The sequence below is a fragment of the Echeneis naucrates genome, chromosome 20, assembly GCF_900963305.1.
Source record: "Echeneis naucrates chromosome 20, fEcheNa1.1, whole genome shotgun sequence".
NCBI classification, from domain to species: Eukaryota; Metazoa; Chordata; class Actinopteri; order Carangiformes; family Echeneidae; genus Echeneis; species Echeneis naucrates.
This window is the reverse complement of record NC_042530.1, coordinates 6210975-6226690: the sequence shown is the minus strand read 5'-3', so window position 1 is coordinate 6226690 and position 15716 is coordinate 6210975. Positions and strand designations below refer to the sequence as shown.

Sequence of the window (15716 nt, the reverse complement as noted above, 5' to 3'; positions counted from 1 at the left end):
ATAATACATGCCTCATGTTTTCGATCCCTACATATTTGTTTCCTCTAGTCTCTGGTAAGGCCCTACAGTAAAACTACCTGTCGGAACTGCCTCTGAGCGTCCTGCAGCTTTTGCTGTTTTCCTGCTTTGTCAGTAGTACCCGGCGACTGCCTGGACTTCGCAGACAAAGGGACGGGCATCCGACTAGTGGGGGAAGCGACACTGGTGTTCTGCAAGGGGATCCAAACGAAAAACAAAACAAGAAATAAAACAAAAGAAAGGAAAAAAAAACACACAAACCATATAGGAAGTATGAAAAATCAAGGCACTAACAGGTAAGAACAACCTGTTCATTCAAAACCTCAATGATCAACACCAGTGAAAGATCATGCAACCCGTGGGACCATAAATCTTAAAGGCAATATACATAATACATGCAGTCAAGAATAAGGAAAACATCAGAGTTTAAACATCGTGTGAGTGTCTTTGAGTTTGCCATTTGCTGAAAACCAGAGTTTTAGCAATGAACTGAAGGAGAAAGATGGTAGCCAGGAACCCAACAAAATGCCACCCCCAATCATGTCACCATGATTTCACAGAGGGAGAAAGGTACGGGGGGACATTTCCGACATTTCCAAGCACCTGTGGAGCGGATTAATGATTCTGTAATTTCAGTGGTTAGGTTTGGAGTGAAGGTAGGTTGGAAAAAGAAGGACCCAAAGCCTCCCGGAGCAACAAAAGCTAAAGAGAGACCTGTTGTACGGTGCTGGGGGCACTGGGGACAGTGGTGGTGGAAATGGTGGTGGTAGTAGTGGGGATGACTACAGGGCGAGGAAGGAGCTGAGGTTTAGTCTTCTTCTGCAAAGAACTTTTGCTGGGTACCTTTGGGCCTGACCCTCTGGAGGCAGGGAGAGAGGAAGACCTCTTCAGCCCTACTCCTTCTGGGCCTTTTCCATTCCCAGTTTTAGCCTCCTTCAAAGAGACCACCTCCTCAGGGGAGCGTGGTCCCATCTCACTAATAGTAGTCTCCAGCTGCTTGATAGTCTGTTCTAGGCTATCCAGCGTCTTGTAGGTGTTCTTCCGGATCTCATCTGTCCTGCCGAATGACTCGTTATTCTGCCTCTTTGCCAAGGCGAAGCCCGTTGCCTTATCTGATAAGGATTTTGAACGTGAAATCTCAAATCTCTTTGCTTCTTTGTGTTGCCTGATGGTACCGTCAGATTCCTCCTCGTCTTCGTAAACAACAACCTGTAGAGTCTTCTTGCCTGACTTGGAGCCAGTCCGAATTGCCTGGGTCAGTGCTGCTAGCTGTTTCTTAGGAAACTTGAACTTGAATTTCTTCTTACTGTCCTGTTTGGTGTCTCCATTTATTCCACCCTCTGTTAGCTCAGATACTGAGGATGAGGATGAAGATGATAAGCTGACATGGTCAGCGCTGCCCTGTGAAGTGCTGTCATTTTTCCCATCAACCATTTCAGTCTTTTCCGCTTTTACCTTCAGCCCACCATTCCTCTCTGAGTCTGACTCCTCACTCTCTTCCTCAATGCGTTCTTCTGCTAGCATCCTTTCCAGTTCCTCCTCACACTCAAAAATGGTGGACAGGCGCTTGTAAGCTGATCGGATGTCCATTGGCTCATCAAAAATAATGATGACGGGTTTTTTGTTGAAGCCGTTATCCTGTGGAAGAGTGGGGCTCTCTGTGGTGTTTCCACGGGTACCGGCACCACCAACAGTAACTGTCTGGACACTTCCTTTCTTGGCATTAACCAGTTCCCGGTACTCACCGCAAGATAGGGCCTGAACCTTGGTGTTGGTGATCATAAATGCTATGTTGTCCGGGGGCGGAGGTCCCTCTTCTCCAGGGAGATCAGGACTGAGACCATTCCCCTCATCGTCATCCAAACATTTAGATTTCTGCGAATTACTGTCCTCACTGGGAGCATTTTTAGTTGGAGCATTAGAACTTTTAATGACCTCTCTCACAGAGCTGGTTGTGGTATCCATGGGCTCAGGTATTACTTTCTTACTGGAAGAAACATGCTCTTGGATGATTTTACTTTTCTTTTCAGTGTTAATTTTGTTGAAGATTTTTCCTTTTTCCATTTCTGCCTTCGTCTTACAGGATTCAGAGCGCTTAACTTGGTTTTTTGGCAGTTTTAGTCCTTTCAGTCCAACAGGTTTAGGTGATATGGGTGGGGGAGATTTGGGTGGTGGAGACTGTGGTGGCTGTTGCTGCTGTTCCTGGGTTGGAGAATTGTCATTAACATTGACATTTGACACCTGAGTTGAAGGCTGTGCGGGCTCTTGGTGTTCAGGGGTTTCCTCCGTTCCTGGTGGGGGTGGATGATCTTTGGGAATCTGGCCAGTCACATAGTAAATGATCTGCAGTTGTGAAATCAGATCAGACAGTTATTCTTTAAACAGTATAACACAATAAATATGCATGAATATAGTGCCAATAATTAAAAGACACACATACCCCTTGGCTCTGTCGCACGGTAGTATTTCCATTTTCATCTGTGTCTGGATCTTTATCCACTTGACTGGGCTCTGAACTCTGCTAGGACAATGTTTAAGGGAATAATATTACTGTGCGACAGGCGTGCCAGACTGCTGTGGGTTAACTTTGAATTCACATACACGAATGCAGTAGCATCGATGAATGTGCAAATACCTTCCACAAGTACATACGGCTCAGATTTACATATAATACGAAATTACTTTTTGTGGTGTTCTGATATAAATGACATATCAACATACATGCAGAGCAAATAAATAGATTTTTAAAGTTAAGGTTTTGAAAAATGTAAGAATTAATAATCTTTTTTAATGATAGTTAAAACTAAATAACTAAATCTTCTCTGTTCAGCCTTTAGATTTTGCACATGCCAAAGCTGACAATAATGCAGTTAGATTCTATTTGTTCATACAAGTGTATTTGTTCAAACACTGCAGTGTTTCCTATTAATTTCAGCATATTTCTCATCATTTGACTTCTTAGACTATAAACTGCAAAATTGTGTGATCTTTAATGTTTTATTTTATACAGTAGCTACTAGCCTGACACCACTTAAAATTTAGTTTGTTTGTTGTTGTTTGAGAGTTACCGACATTTATACATTTTTTGAAAAGCAGATTGTGATTTAGTCATATTAATTTAACTAATTTAATATGTTCTTCTTGTCAGATTGAAAACCATGATACAAAATATATCTATTTGTTAACCTAAACGTTGAAAAAAGGGCTGTATTGGTTATGTAGGTTTAAAGCTGGGAAAGCAAATTGAGGTAGAATTGTGCAAAGAGAAAGGGAAATATAAAAGTAATTCCCAAGAAAAGTGTAAGTGAGGAAGAGGAGCATGCAAAGTGGCCAGACTGACTTCTAGTGAACCAAGTCTGCAAAAACAGTTTGTCTCCACAAAGTGAGTCTTAACTATGTTGTTTCTCAGTTGTTAATGGTTTGAGAACTGTTTGTTATTTTGATTTTGTATGAAGACACTTAAAAAAAAAGACACAAGACAATTTAATTGCCTGCAGAATACAGTGTTGAGGTCTTTATTGATTTGGAGAAAGAGACAAGCGATAATCAAATCAGTGGCAAAACACATCATTGTCCGGTCCAGAAACACAAAAGACACAGCATCTTTTCAGAGGCTTCATTTTCTGCAGACTTAATCCTGAAAATTCAAGCTATTATATTCAGCAGAGTCAAAAGAGGGAAGGAAATGAGGCAGCAGGGAAAGGAGCTATTTGTAGGCAGCTGTTACAGGTTTCTCTCGAGCCAAAGCAAGGGTGCAAGAATTGTAGAAAGGTTAAGATACAGCCATTGATTGTATCAAACAGTGGGCAGAGGCAGGCGGTTAGCTGGGAAACTGCACGGCGAGGTATATTTTACCTTTTTCTCTTTGAGGGGCAACAAAGCCCCTGGTCTTAGTTCTCTGATTTGGGGTTCAATTCGAGTGGTGGGCTCTACCAAATTTTTCACCCCTACATCCTTAACTGTGCACTTCTGGAAAACCTGAAGAATGGAAAAAATTGATGGGGAAACGGGGGCAAGGTTTTGGGGAAGGAAGGAATTTTGAGAGTCTTCACCGCAACCACAATTATAAAACCCACACCTGACACAATTAGATTTAAAATCAAGCACTTGGCAACTGGCAGTGGGCTCCCTGTGCCACTTCTGGGGAATTCAGCTACCAAGGAAAGAGATGATAAGCAACCCGCTCCCATAATGCAGGATCCAACCAAATCAAGGCCACCTGAATAGACCCATTAATTGCGTTTGGTTTTTGTGTGTTTGGGGGAGTGTTTGAGAGTGGATGAGTGTACAGGTGGATCTAACCTGGAGCTCCGCCATGATCTTGTCCCCTTCATCCTCCTCTTCTCTGTTAACAGGAGCAGTAACAGGGGGAGGGGTACCAGGCTTTGGCTTGGTCTCTGGTGGAACCCTGGTGGTCTTGGGTTGGGGAGTACGAGATGTGACCTCCTCTTCACCTTCCTTTTACAGGAAATGTACGGGACATTGATTAGTCATTAGCCTTTTCCTTCACTTTACAAAGTGATTGCTAAATAACAAGACTGATGCCATTCTCATATTTGTAACGTAAGCTGCAGTCACTGCTTGGCAACATTTCACACATTCTCAAACTCACCTGAGCTGAGATGGACTCCTTTCTGCTGGTGTAGACCACCTCGCCAGAGCGTGTTGTGGTCATGCCTGAGCTTGTGGATGGGTAGGTCTTCCTCGGAGGGGGTGGTGGTGGGGACTTGCTGGACTTTTCTGACCCCTGCTTGGTAAACGTGTCAGTGGCCACTGGCTTGGTTGCAGTCTTGGAGGGTCTCTCCGGAGTAGGCTTGGCTGGTTTCTCCATCAAAGGCTTCAGAAGTTTTTCCGGCCCCTTTTTGGCTGGTTTGTCAGAGTCTTGCTCAGATTGGGGCTCTTTTGTCAGGAATAACAAATTAAGTTTGTAAGGAGATACAATTAAAACAAAAAAAGTGACATTTGTTCATGTTTCTCTTGCTATGCAACATGCTTTGTACCTGGAGTTGTCTCCATAGGATTGTGCATGTTGGCTTGTTCTCCACTGGCAGCAGATGGCAGTGCTGGATTCTCTTCTACCTCAAGATTAGGAATGCCCTTCATCATGTTGGCCTGGGCTTCTTGGAGGATCTTCTCAAACTCTTTTCCATCGTAGTGACCCATGTTCTGCCTCCTCTCTTCCCACTCCTTCTCTGCTGCCTGAAGACGCAGAGAATTACAGAAAACCGAAATAAAACAAGAACAACAGCAAAAACCTCACTCGATGCATATAAAGATAAAGCAGTTTTGGGTAAGACCATATGAACCACACCAGGGGCCACATACCTCTATGGACATGGCTCTGTTTTTGTTCTTGTCCTGACTGGTCTGCAGCTCCTCTATGACAAGCTCTTGGTTGCCATTATTCACTGGGTTCCCATGTGCCTTCTTGTGATGGGCAGGACTTGGTGGATTCGAGGATGCATCCTTGGGAGATTCTCGGCCTTGATTCTTGCTTGCATTGTGAGAGAGAACTTGAATGGGGTTGGGAGTGAGTGGGGGACTGGGCTGAGCAGTCAGGGCCGCAGACTGCTGGGACTGCTGCATGTGGACTGGGGAGCTCTGGACATGATGGATGACCACTGGTGAGGAAGGCATCACCCCTGATTTGACGGTGGAGTTCTGGAGCTCCAGTGGTGCTGCAGTGGAGGTAGGCTGGGCTGATACTGGGGGAGGTTCTGCAGGCACCTCTAGTGCGCTGTTATCCACTGGGATGTTAGCAGAAGGATCGGGCCCCCTCTGGGAACCCTCAGTAGCTTGTCTGCAAAGAAAAGGGGAACACTATGAATTACAAACCACAGAAAATACTGGCTTTATTTAGTATTTTTCAGGAAAGTCTTGTTGAGAGAAAAAAGTGTGAGATCTGCAGCATATTAAAATGGAAATTAGGCACTGCAGTGTCCACCAAATTAATTCACTTATCGGTTCAGTGAAGACGATGGAAGTAAATCAAATTTGGTGCCGTACCCCTCTGTCCACACGGCCTGACCTCTTTGATGGGATGAGGGCTGGCTTGCCAGTATTATCAAGCAGTACAATCTCACACATCTTAAGACTCCTGTGAGTGGCTCTGCAAAGTGCTTTTTGTTTTCATCTCACTCTCAGCTGCCAAAAGCTAGAAACCTCCTCTTCTGATCCCTTCTTTATCTCCTTTGATATTTTTTCTCACTATTTTTACACTACCTTCTCAGACTGCTTAGTGTGTCAGTCAGGCTCTTGACTCTTTTAAGCATGCTGTCCAGTTTATGAGGTTCCTCCTTCAAAAACTTGACAGCTTCTACTTCCACCCTCAACACAGCCCGCATCCTGGTTTGTAAGGCGGGGAACTCTCCTGATGAAATACAACACACAGAATCATGAATTGTAAAATTCAGATTATCGTAATAGAATGATTCATATTTATGACAAGTATTTGTTCAAATTAATCAAATTTGTTTGGTCACATGTAATTATTGGTTGGAAAATCTGTTACGTACTATTTGACTTGGTTTTCACATGCGTATACGACCCATAGTTTTGTTTGTCACATTAGTTATGACTAGCAGTTTGAGTTAATTGTATTAGTAGTCTCTTTCTTACCTTTGAGCCCTGCCAGAGATTCTCCCACCTTCCTTAAAGTCACTGCTCCCTCTTCTACGTCCTTTAGTGTCACCACTCTGTGTGTGGCAGCAAAGTCCTTCTGCAGAGAGCCTACATACTGCTCCAGCTCTCTGTGAAAACAAACAAAATACCCAGTTTGAAGGACAAAGAATTTAGAGCTTGTAAGTGAATGAAAGTTTGGAAGAAGAACAGTTTGGCAAGAGCAAAGAAAATGGCATTTTAATACTTAATATCAAATGATTAATTTCTGCTCCCTCAAAAAGAATCATTATGAATTATAATCAAAAAAAGGATCAATTTCATTGATGTTTTGCTCCTGATGCAAGGCAGCAAGTTATTCATGCCACTATTCCATTGTAGTTGCTTTTTAGAAACACCAGGGGGCAGGACAAAATCATTAATTTCAAGGGCCATTTGGGTAATAGGGTGAAAGTGAATGTGGACTTGAGAATATGAAAATATGATGATCAAATAGAATTCCAAATTATAATTTTAATTGTATTTTACTGACAATAAACTTGCACTGGCACCTGCACTTCCCTGTCTAAATCAGACTGGTTAGACTAGACTGGCTTGGATCTCATCCCAAACCACAAATGTTTACACTTTAAATGAGAACTGATTTTTAACACGGACGCTTCTTCACACCAAAAAAAAAAGAAAAAAAAAAAAAAAGAAATATCACCTCATCATCATCTCAGCGCTTGAGAAACTGGCAACTCCAAGGGGAAATGTGTAAAACGATAACATTGTGTGCAGTGGGGGATTGCATGAGAGGGGAATGATGGTTCATTGTGGCCAGCTACCCTTGAGAAACACTCATTTATAGAGTTCCCCTAAAGGGAATGGGAAAGGCAAAAATGAGGCAGTGTGTACCCTGCTAAGTTAAGGCCAGTTGGCAATGAGAATGATGATGGGAAAAACTCAAGCTTATGAAAAAGGAAAGCAATTTTTAACCAAAACTCCCACTGACAAATAATAATAATCTGCATGTACAAGAGAGGCTGTTTTCATAGTACTTAAGAAGTACTTGAGATGGCATTTGTTTTGAGGGACCATCATAGTCATTTTCATTTGCTGTAAATAACAGTTTAGCTCCCTAAGCATGTGACTTGGAGCATGAAGTACTGTAGATGCTGAGATAAAAACAGACTTGGATAAATGCTCTGTCCCCCGTGTAAATTTTGTCGCCAACATCAATACTCTTCAATGCGAGCGGCAAAACCCCTGAAACTAATTCTTTAGCTTTCACCTTCAAGTCTTCCTTTTTTTTCTGGATTACAATCAAGTTACTCAACAGCACCAGTTTCACAATTTAAAGTAGCGAGCCTTGTTGCTACAAAGATATAAAATACAAAAAAGGTTCCATTATAAGTCATTTCTGTTGAGGGTGCAATTTTTTTTCCACACCACATTCTCCTTAAAGCCAACCAGCACTAATAACCGAAGACTTATTTAAAATACCAGCAGCTGTGCTTTGCCAACTTAGAATTGCCTGCAGTAGATTTGGTAACTGAGAGACACCAACTTCTGCCTGTTCATTTCCCAGCTTCTATGATCTGCCATCATTGTGCTCATTGGAGCGTACGTTCACCACTGTCTAATAAGACAACACTGTTTGACCTTGACAGTAAAAATCCCAATAAGATGACAGTTCCCAGTTGGCAAGATGTTGCAAGTGAATAAATATAAGAACAGGGCAGCAAGTAATTACTCCACAGTTAAGTCCATTGTTCCAGACTGCTGTCTCTGAGAGGCAGGCTCTGCTTGCCTGTATAAACCTGTGTGCTGTAATTTGGAGGGCGTTGGCTTGTCAAAGAGTTTAGGAGTGAATAGCTCAGGTGAGCTGATAAAAATGAATCCTTTTGGGGATTTCCTATAAATGGAAGCATCTTAACTGGATCCACATGGGTGTGTATTGAATGAGCTCTAATACATGCTAAAGGCTCTTATGAAACAAGAATTACAGTAAACATTCAGTAAAGAATGCAAACAACCACCTCCAATCCAATGTATTAAAAAATAATGCCCGTTATGGAAACAAATCAGAAAATAAATCTCACCCAAGTTGTGTAAGGACACGCTCCTCCAGTCCCAAGTACTTGTGCCTGTCCTCTTCTACCAAAGTTCTCTGCCTTTGGACTGGGTCCTCAAGTCGCCGCATGGCCTCTGCAAGTTTAACGCTGATTTCCTGCTCTGCCCGTTTCAACTGAACCCGCAGTGACTCCTGGTTCTGCAGCTGAGGGGAACCACACAGTGGTATAAGATATTGCAGGACCCACATCAGCACACCGACATGCAAAGCTTTCTTAAATGTCACTTAGGAACACACTCTGAAATGCCTGCACAAAGGTGGAAATTTGAACAGACTACCACATTTTAATTCAATTGAAAGGACAAAGAGGTCTTGCCTGCAGCTGTCTCATCTGATGAAGCTGCATCCTGAGGTCAGAAACATTCTTCCTGAACTGCAGAAGGTTAACTTTGAGAGGAAGTGAACCCTTGTCCGAAGGGCCTGCATTGTTTTTTGGAGCCAAAACTGGTGAACCACCTGGGCCAGGAAAAAAAATACAGTTGAAGTTGGTGTCCTAAAATATTATTTCAGTAATGCATAAAACAACTATTTTATCTCATATGTGGATGCTGAAACCTTGGAAGGGTTAACACCTTGAAGACATCACAGTTGACAGCTCTGAAGCGTTACAGTAGAAATTATAAACAGATTTACTGCACAGGCTTGTCAAAAAAGTAAAAAAAAAAAAAAAATTCTTCCCTTTGAGGGAGTAAAGTGACTTCTTCTCTTCCAAACCTCACTCCGTCATCCAGTCTGCCTTTCCTCTACAAATTATTGGTTACGCTGTACACGTCTGCATGCACATTTTCCCTGGTAGCACACTGGTCTTAGTTATTGTTCCTAATGTTTAGTGATGACTGCCTGAACGATCTGTGGTGTCCTTTTCCCTGCACAATAAATACAGATAAAGTGACACTCATATCTGGCGCACCTCTGGGATATTTGTCAACTGATGCAGACATTTCCTTCATTGGCAAATATAAATAAAGAGCTGAAAACTTGGACAGCTAAGTTTGGGAGTCTGTAAACTATCACCACCAATAAATTGAATTAATTCCACTTTCAGAAACCCCTGAATGAGTTTTGAATTAAATTTTATTAAGGACATCTAAAAACAGCAGATAATCACGTAGAACCAAGTGAGAAATACTTGTTTTGTGTTGTGGAGGAGGAGGCAATGCTTTAACCTCAGTGACAGCAGGTCTATTAAAGAAAGTAGTGACTCTGCTAAATAATAATACAACAATAGATCAGTGATTGTTCAGAGTGCTATCAAGATGCCAGGGCAGTAAAAGTACAAACATTTGTTTCGATAATCCTAAAGGTGTATTTACTCTCTACTTGCCAACTGCCTAGACCTGAAGTTCAGGTTACCACGCATTCTACTGGTTGTGTTTTAGGCCTTGGGGACACAGTGTCTATCAAAGGAAGTGTATGCTGTGTTGTGTCAGTGAGGGCGTGTTTGGAAAGGAAAGCAAAATAAAGAAGTTTACAGTGCCACTAATTTCAGGCAATCCAACAAGATCAAAGAACGCTAACTTTTCTGATGTTTTGAAGAGTCACTAAAGCACAACATGACATATAAATCGCTCCGAATGACACACACAAGATGTGAGATTAACTCTCGAAACACACAAACAGTGTTGTGTTATCTTCCTACCACTGATGAGGTTGCAGATCTCCTTACCAAACCCTGATCTAGCTGCAGATTTTTGCAGAGCAGTGGCTGAATTGCTGAATCATCTTGGCAAGCTTGAAAAGTAAAAGTGTCTTGTTTTAAGAAATGCTTTGAGGGGTTTGTATTAGCTCTACTGGCTTGTCTCCTAACTCCCATTAAACTGGACATACATGGAGCTGATGACAAGCAAAGAAGTCTGACTTTGTTTTCCCTCCTGACAGCACTGCTCATTGCAGACTGCTGACTGATTGCGATGTGCAGTCTAGTCTTCACAAGACATTATAGTGCTCTAACTATCAAAAAAAAAAAAGAAAGAGAAAAGTTATGAAACAGTGACACTGATACTGACCTGAACTATGTGTGCTGTGGGCTGGAGATGATGTCTTTGGTGGTCTCTCACTGTAGCCAGAAAAAAAATCATAAGAGCAGGATTTTGAAAAAAACAAACAAAACAAACAAAACAAACAAACAAAACAAAACAAAACAAAAAAAAAAAAACCTGAATTTTTGGGCAGGTTGGATTTACATATTAGTATTAGTAAGAACGAACACAAAAGTACAAAAAAGTATGATGCCAAAGAGTGACAAACCAGAGAGGTTAAAATGATGTTAATGATGCCAACAAGCTTCATCACAGAAACGACAGACCCTTTAACTGTGAAGCAAACATTAATACAAACTCTCCAGATTGAAATTCAACCAGATAAACCACACATAGTGGCCTTTTATTTAAAGAGAAAATTATTTGAATATCAGATTCAACGCCCAACTTATTTCCTCTTCAGCAGATGCTATTTAACCTGCCTTATATCGGTATTATAAAAGGGCTATTTTATCTTTCCTACTCTGGCTGGAGTGCCAGGCTTTTCATTTAAAATTTCTCCTGATGCCTCACTCTGTCCTATACTGTGATTGCTTACCTTAAAGGTTCCTTGGTGCCACTAGTGTTTGGCCCCTTTAAAAGAGCATGCTGAACAAGACCAGTCAAGCTGGCAATCTGTTGCTCCATAGCCTTCATTCGCTCTCTGCAGAAACATCAGAAAATTCAACACTGAGGCCTATTGGAAGTCAGAGCTGCCACTTGAGCAAACATTTGCTCCCAATGGCAATGGGAGGCGTGTGACAGGATAATCAATAGTTTTTGATTACCTGACCGATCTCTTTGTTATTCCATTGGCTGATTACATAGTTGGTATTTGTTTTCAATTGATTACCAATAACCCATTATTGCCTTTGGCTGAATTAATAGTTTCTGAATTCCAGCAGAACTTTCCTTCATAAAAAGAAAAGCTCAGGTCCAAATAAGCTGAAATGTTAAAAAAAAAAAAAAAAAAAAAAAAAAAAAAAATCCCTGAAAAAAAATCTATAATATGAAAAAACAGTACGTCATGAATGATTGCTGCGAAGGAGAGTGAGAGAACAATTTAAAAAAATAAATGAAAATACACAGCCTTTAGAAAGCATAACACCTGAAAAGGCTGGAAAAATCCTTTGTTTTTACATATCATTTCTCCTGAGGAGAGAGACTGGGGTCTGTGGTTTTAGCTTTGCATTACAATAGAGACACATAAATAGAGACAGCACAACAAGCCTAACCTCATACGGCATGCTGGAAATTAATAACTTCTAGAGAGAGCACTGAATGATTATTTTGACACCATATGCCCATTCTAATTCCTCCACTCATTTTCCCAGGACATTTTCAAAGGAGAGGCTTTTGGCTGCTCAGGTGGTCCAGCCTGCTGTTTAGCTGATTGGACCATTTCAAGTACTCATTCAACCTGGTCAATATTTTCTTTGGTTTTCCCGGGTATATACATAACCCTTGTAAGGTGCCTGTTATTGAAACCACATTTGCCTGGCTAAGTATCAAACACCCACTTTTTCTTGGTCTATGTGTATGTGCTCTTCACCCGAGGAGATGAACCTAAACCCACCTACTACAATTAAATCTGGATTATCCAAACTGAATGGACTCCACTCCGAGACTGTTGTTGGTGCAAGAGTCTGAGAATAACAGAAACATGTACACAGGGCTAATGGAGCTTTCTGACACTATTTTGTTTTGGTGTGTGGGTATATAAGCTTTGTAATAATAATTGCAGGCTTCCAGAGTTGGAATAGAAACTGCAACATCAATGGCTACATATCAAGTTCATACACAAACCAAAAACACATGCATGTGCATTAGTCCGCTGGAATTAATGTAGAGATCTGACCCTTGAGACAGTGAAAGGACAGGTTATATTGTCTTCAGTCATGGATCATGGAACAGACTCAGAACCAGGGATTGAAAGTCAGCCGTTCATGGTTAGAGTGAAACTGGGATGCAGAGTTAGTCCATGCTCCCATGCAAGGTCTGAATCCGAATTTGAACAATGCAATCAACTTCTCACATATCATGACCAGCCCCCTGAGGCTTACCGTGTCTGATGATCATTGGCTGGTGGAATGGGCCCCTGGAGATGACCCTGGATGTCTGAAACCACAGGTGATCCCATGTTGCTCCTGGGCTTGGTCCCTGTTACCTCTTCCTTCCTGAATGACTGGCGCACTGGGGAGCCTCTCTCAATTGGAACTCCGTGAGGTGGAACGCCATGAGGAGGCCCGCCATGGATGTCAATCATCCGTACCTCAGCCATCCGGTGAGGAGATGGGGGAGGTGTCTTGGAGCCCAAAGTAGGCAGCTGGCTGTTTCTGGACTTCTGCCTGTATAGGGTGGAGTGATCAATAGTGTCTGTGGGGCTGGGCCCACTGTAAGAGCCTGTGGAGCGGATGGAGGCACGGTGAAATCCGCCCATGCCATGTTCTGGGCCATCCAGTCCAGGACCAGGGTGGGGTCCATGGGCAGCAGCCATGTTTATTCGTCCCTCCTGGAGCAGGTATGGATCTGCATACAACCCTTCGTTTCCCCTGGATAGACTGTGGCTCTTTCCCCCCATGTCCTCATCTGGTTTGACATCCCGTCTCTCTAAGATGGCACTGGGACAGGGTGAGATGGCGCGTGCTGGAGGGTTGGCAGTAGACAGTCGGTCGCGAGGGATAGTGGCGCTGCCTGGTATGGAGCCCTGACGTGGGCCAAATGGGATTCTGGAGGGTGATGGCGGCATGGAGTGGGGAGTTGGCGGGAGTGCTCCCTGCATTGGGTGATGTGTTGGTGGACCCAAGGGGGGTTGCCTCAGAGGGTGCTGTCCATCACTATGCATCTAGACAGGCACAAAGCATACTGACATTATTATTATTTAATTATTATTATATTAATTCTAAAGAAGAACAACTTAATTTAAGGATTAGTCTAAAATCACACTGACTGCTTCTGCTTGCTTGAGCTTTAGCTACAGTTTATTTTTTATATCCTGTATTTCTGGACTTCACTTGCCCTTGAAACAAAAACATTCATCCAGTTTTACACTGTTGCTTTTTGAAGAAAATAGGCAGTCAGCAAACCTTTCCAGAAGAAAAAAAAAATTACTTCCACAGCTACTATCTCCAGGTCCACAAAACATTTCACTCAAAGTCCTGGTTATTATACATACAGGCGTCCATACACGGTATTACAATGTTTGAACAAGGTTTTTATCTGTAGCTTTTATCAAGGCCTCAGGGAAACTCTTTCTATCTTTATAGGAGTTCTCATGCGCAGCTTTCGGGCTTGAATGTAGCTGCTTCATTTTCAACATGATCTCTCTGGCATAGTCTAATTAAACAGTCAGCTAATCTGCACCACTGTTCCTTAGACCTGCCATCGATGAAAGACCCTTGGGTGCTATTGTACAATAAACCTGATTTCATTTTACTAGAGTGGGCGAATCACATCAGCAGTGTGTATGATTACACTACAAGGAGCAAGTGCAAGTTTTATAGGCACTTAGTAATGTCGATGTCGTTAGCCAGAAATTTGGATTTCACTTCTAATGTCTTGTCATCTATCTTCTACTTTCAATTATGGGCAAAAGTGTCTGAAAAAGCTCAATAGTGTCTTCATTTGCAAAGCATAACACATACTCTGTCTAATATAGTTAATTAGATAAAAACTGCAGCTCCAACAGAGTGTGTGTTAATGAGTTCATTTTTTCAGCCCTTTAGGTAATCTTCCGAAGACACGCACCTGTACCTGCAATTTAGTGTGTAAACAGAGAAATAACCTGCAGATATGTGAAATGGTGGATATGACAACACTGTGCTGAGGAGTGTCATGAGCAGGGACACATTCAATCCATCTTCCTTCCTGCCTCAAACTCTATTCCTGTCAAACAAACAAACTATTGTTCTTTCAAGGTATGACTCATGAGTTACACCTACATGAGTAGACAAGTCAAAACATAATGCAAAGTTCTTTGAGAAACTTCTGGTACAGTTTTTGACGCTGTGCTTTTTCAGTGTTGGCTTGATGTATTTTCCCCCTGGTGCCAACACAGATTAATACAACGAGGAAAACAATAAAGTGGGTGTGACACTTGTGTGTGTGTGTGTTTGCGGAAAAACAACAACTGCTCAGAGTGCAGTGTAACAAAGGGCTAAGGCTTTGCTGTTATAACAAAGGAAAAAAAAAGAAAGAAACTTGCTGGCAATGAAAGTATACACAGCCCATAATAAATACAGCAGCAACAAGTCTGCCCAAGTAGCAAACATGTGATGGGAAATTTGAGAAGCACACAGCGGCCACCATCATCAGCAGAACATTTTTTAAATCAAAACGACTCTCACTATCCACTTGCACACAAAACAAGAAAAGTAACTCTATTGTGTAACAATTTCTGCAGGGCATTAAGGAGCACGTTTGACTGTTTTGACAATTTCAGCACAGCCTTATAAGAGCATTTTAGGCCAACAAACATCAAATGACAATCCCAAACAGATGTTACATCTTTGGAACACCAGCTTTTCCTAAAATATCCCTAAAATACACAGTTTTTGTCTGCACAACATTCATATATCACTGCTGTGATACAAAACAGAGGAACAAAGGCTTCAAAAATAAACCCATGTCAGGCAAATAGGAGGACGTGTTGAGAACATTTGGTTTGAGTTTGATTTTGGGGCTTTATTTAAGAAAGACTCTCGTCTCTTGTTTCCATCTTGCTCTTAAGCTTCCTGTAATGAGGGCAGCATGTCTAGTAGGAGCGTACAAAGATGCCTCGATCTCTTGCCATGTCAGAGATAGAGAGGGTTTCTAAACTGATTGACAAACTTCAGAGTCTCACGGGTAGCCAAGCTAAGTAGATAAAGGACCAGAAGTGTGTCAACAGATCTGGTTGCATGGCTGGGAAGGCTGCAGTGTGTCTACCCAATTGTGCTAGTGATGAA

The 15716-nt window shown here is 42.0% G+C and overlaps 1 protein-coding gene across 3 annotated transcripts in view; it reads right to left on the bottom strand.

Moving 5' to 3' along the window:
- Positions 1-15716, bottom strand: part of kiaa1217 (KIAA1217 ortholog) — a 96836-nt gene that overhangs the window by 2524 nt on the left and 78596 nt on the right. For all 3 annotated transcript variants that reach the window (XM_029528549.1, XM_029528550.1, XM_029528551.1), the window contains 15 exons: positions 12834-13615; positions 11330-11434; positions 10759-10808; positions 9069-9208; positions 8721-8896; positions 6637-6767; positions 6241-6388; positions 5344-5818; positions 5019-5217; positions 4631-4917; positions 4321-4476; positions 3874-3996; positions 2459-2539; positions 733-2361; positions 78-221 (listed from right to left, as the gene is read on the bottom strand). In XM_029528549.1, the coding sequence (XP_029384409.1) occupies positions 78-221; positions 733-2361; positions 2459-2539; positions 3874-3996; positions 4321-4476; positions 4631-4917; positions 5019-5217; positions 5344-5818; positions 6241-6388; positions 6637-6767; positions 8721-8896; positions 9069-9208; positions 10759-10808; positions 11330-11434; positions 12834-13615 (4626 nt within the window). The remainder of the gene's footprint in view (positions 1-77; positions 222-732; positions 2362-2458; positions 2540-3873; positions 3997-4320; positions 4477-4630; positions 4918-5018; positions 5218-5343; positions 5819-6240; positions 6389-6636; positions 6768-8720; positions 8897-9068; positions 9209-10758; positions 10809-11329; positions 11435-12833; positions 13616-15716) is intronic.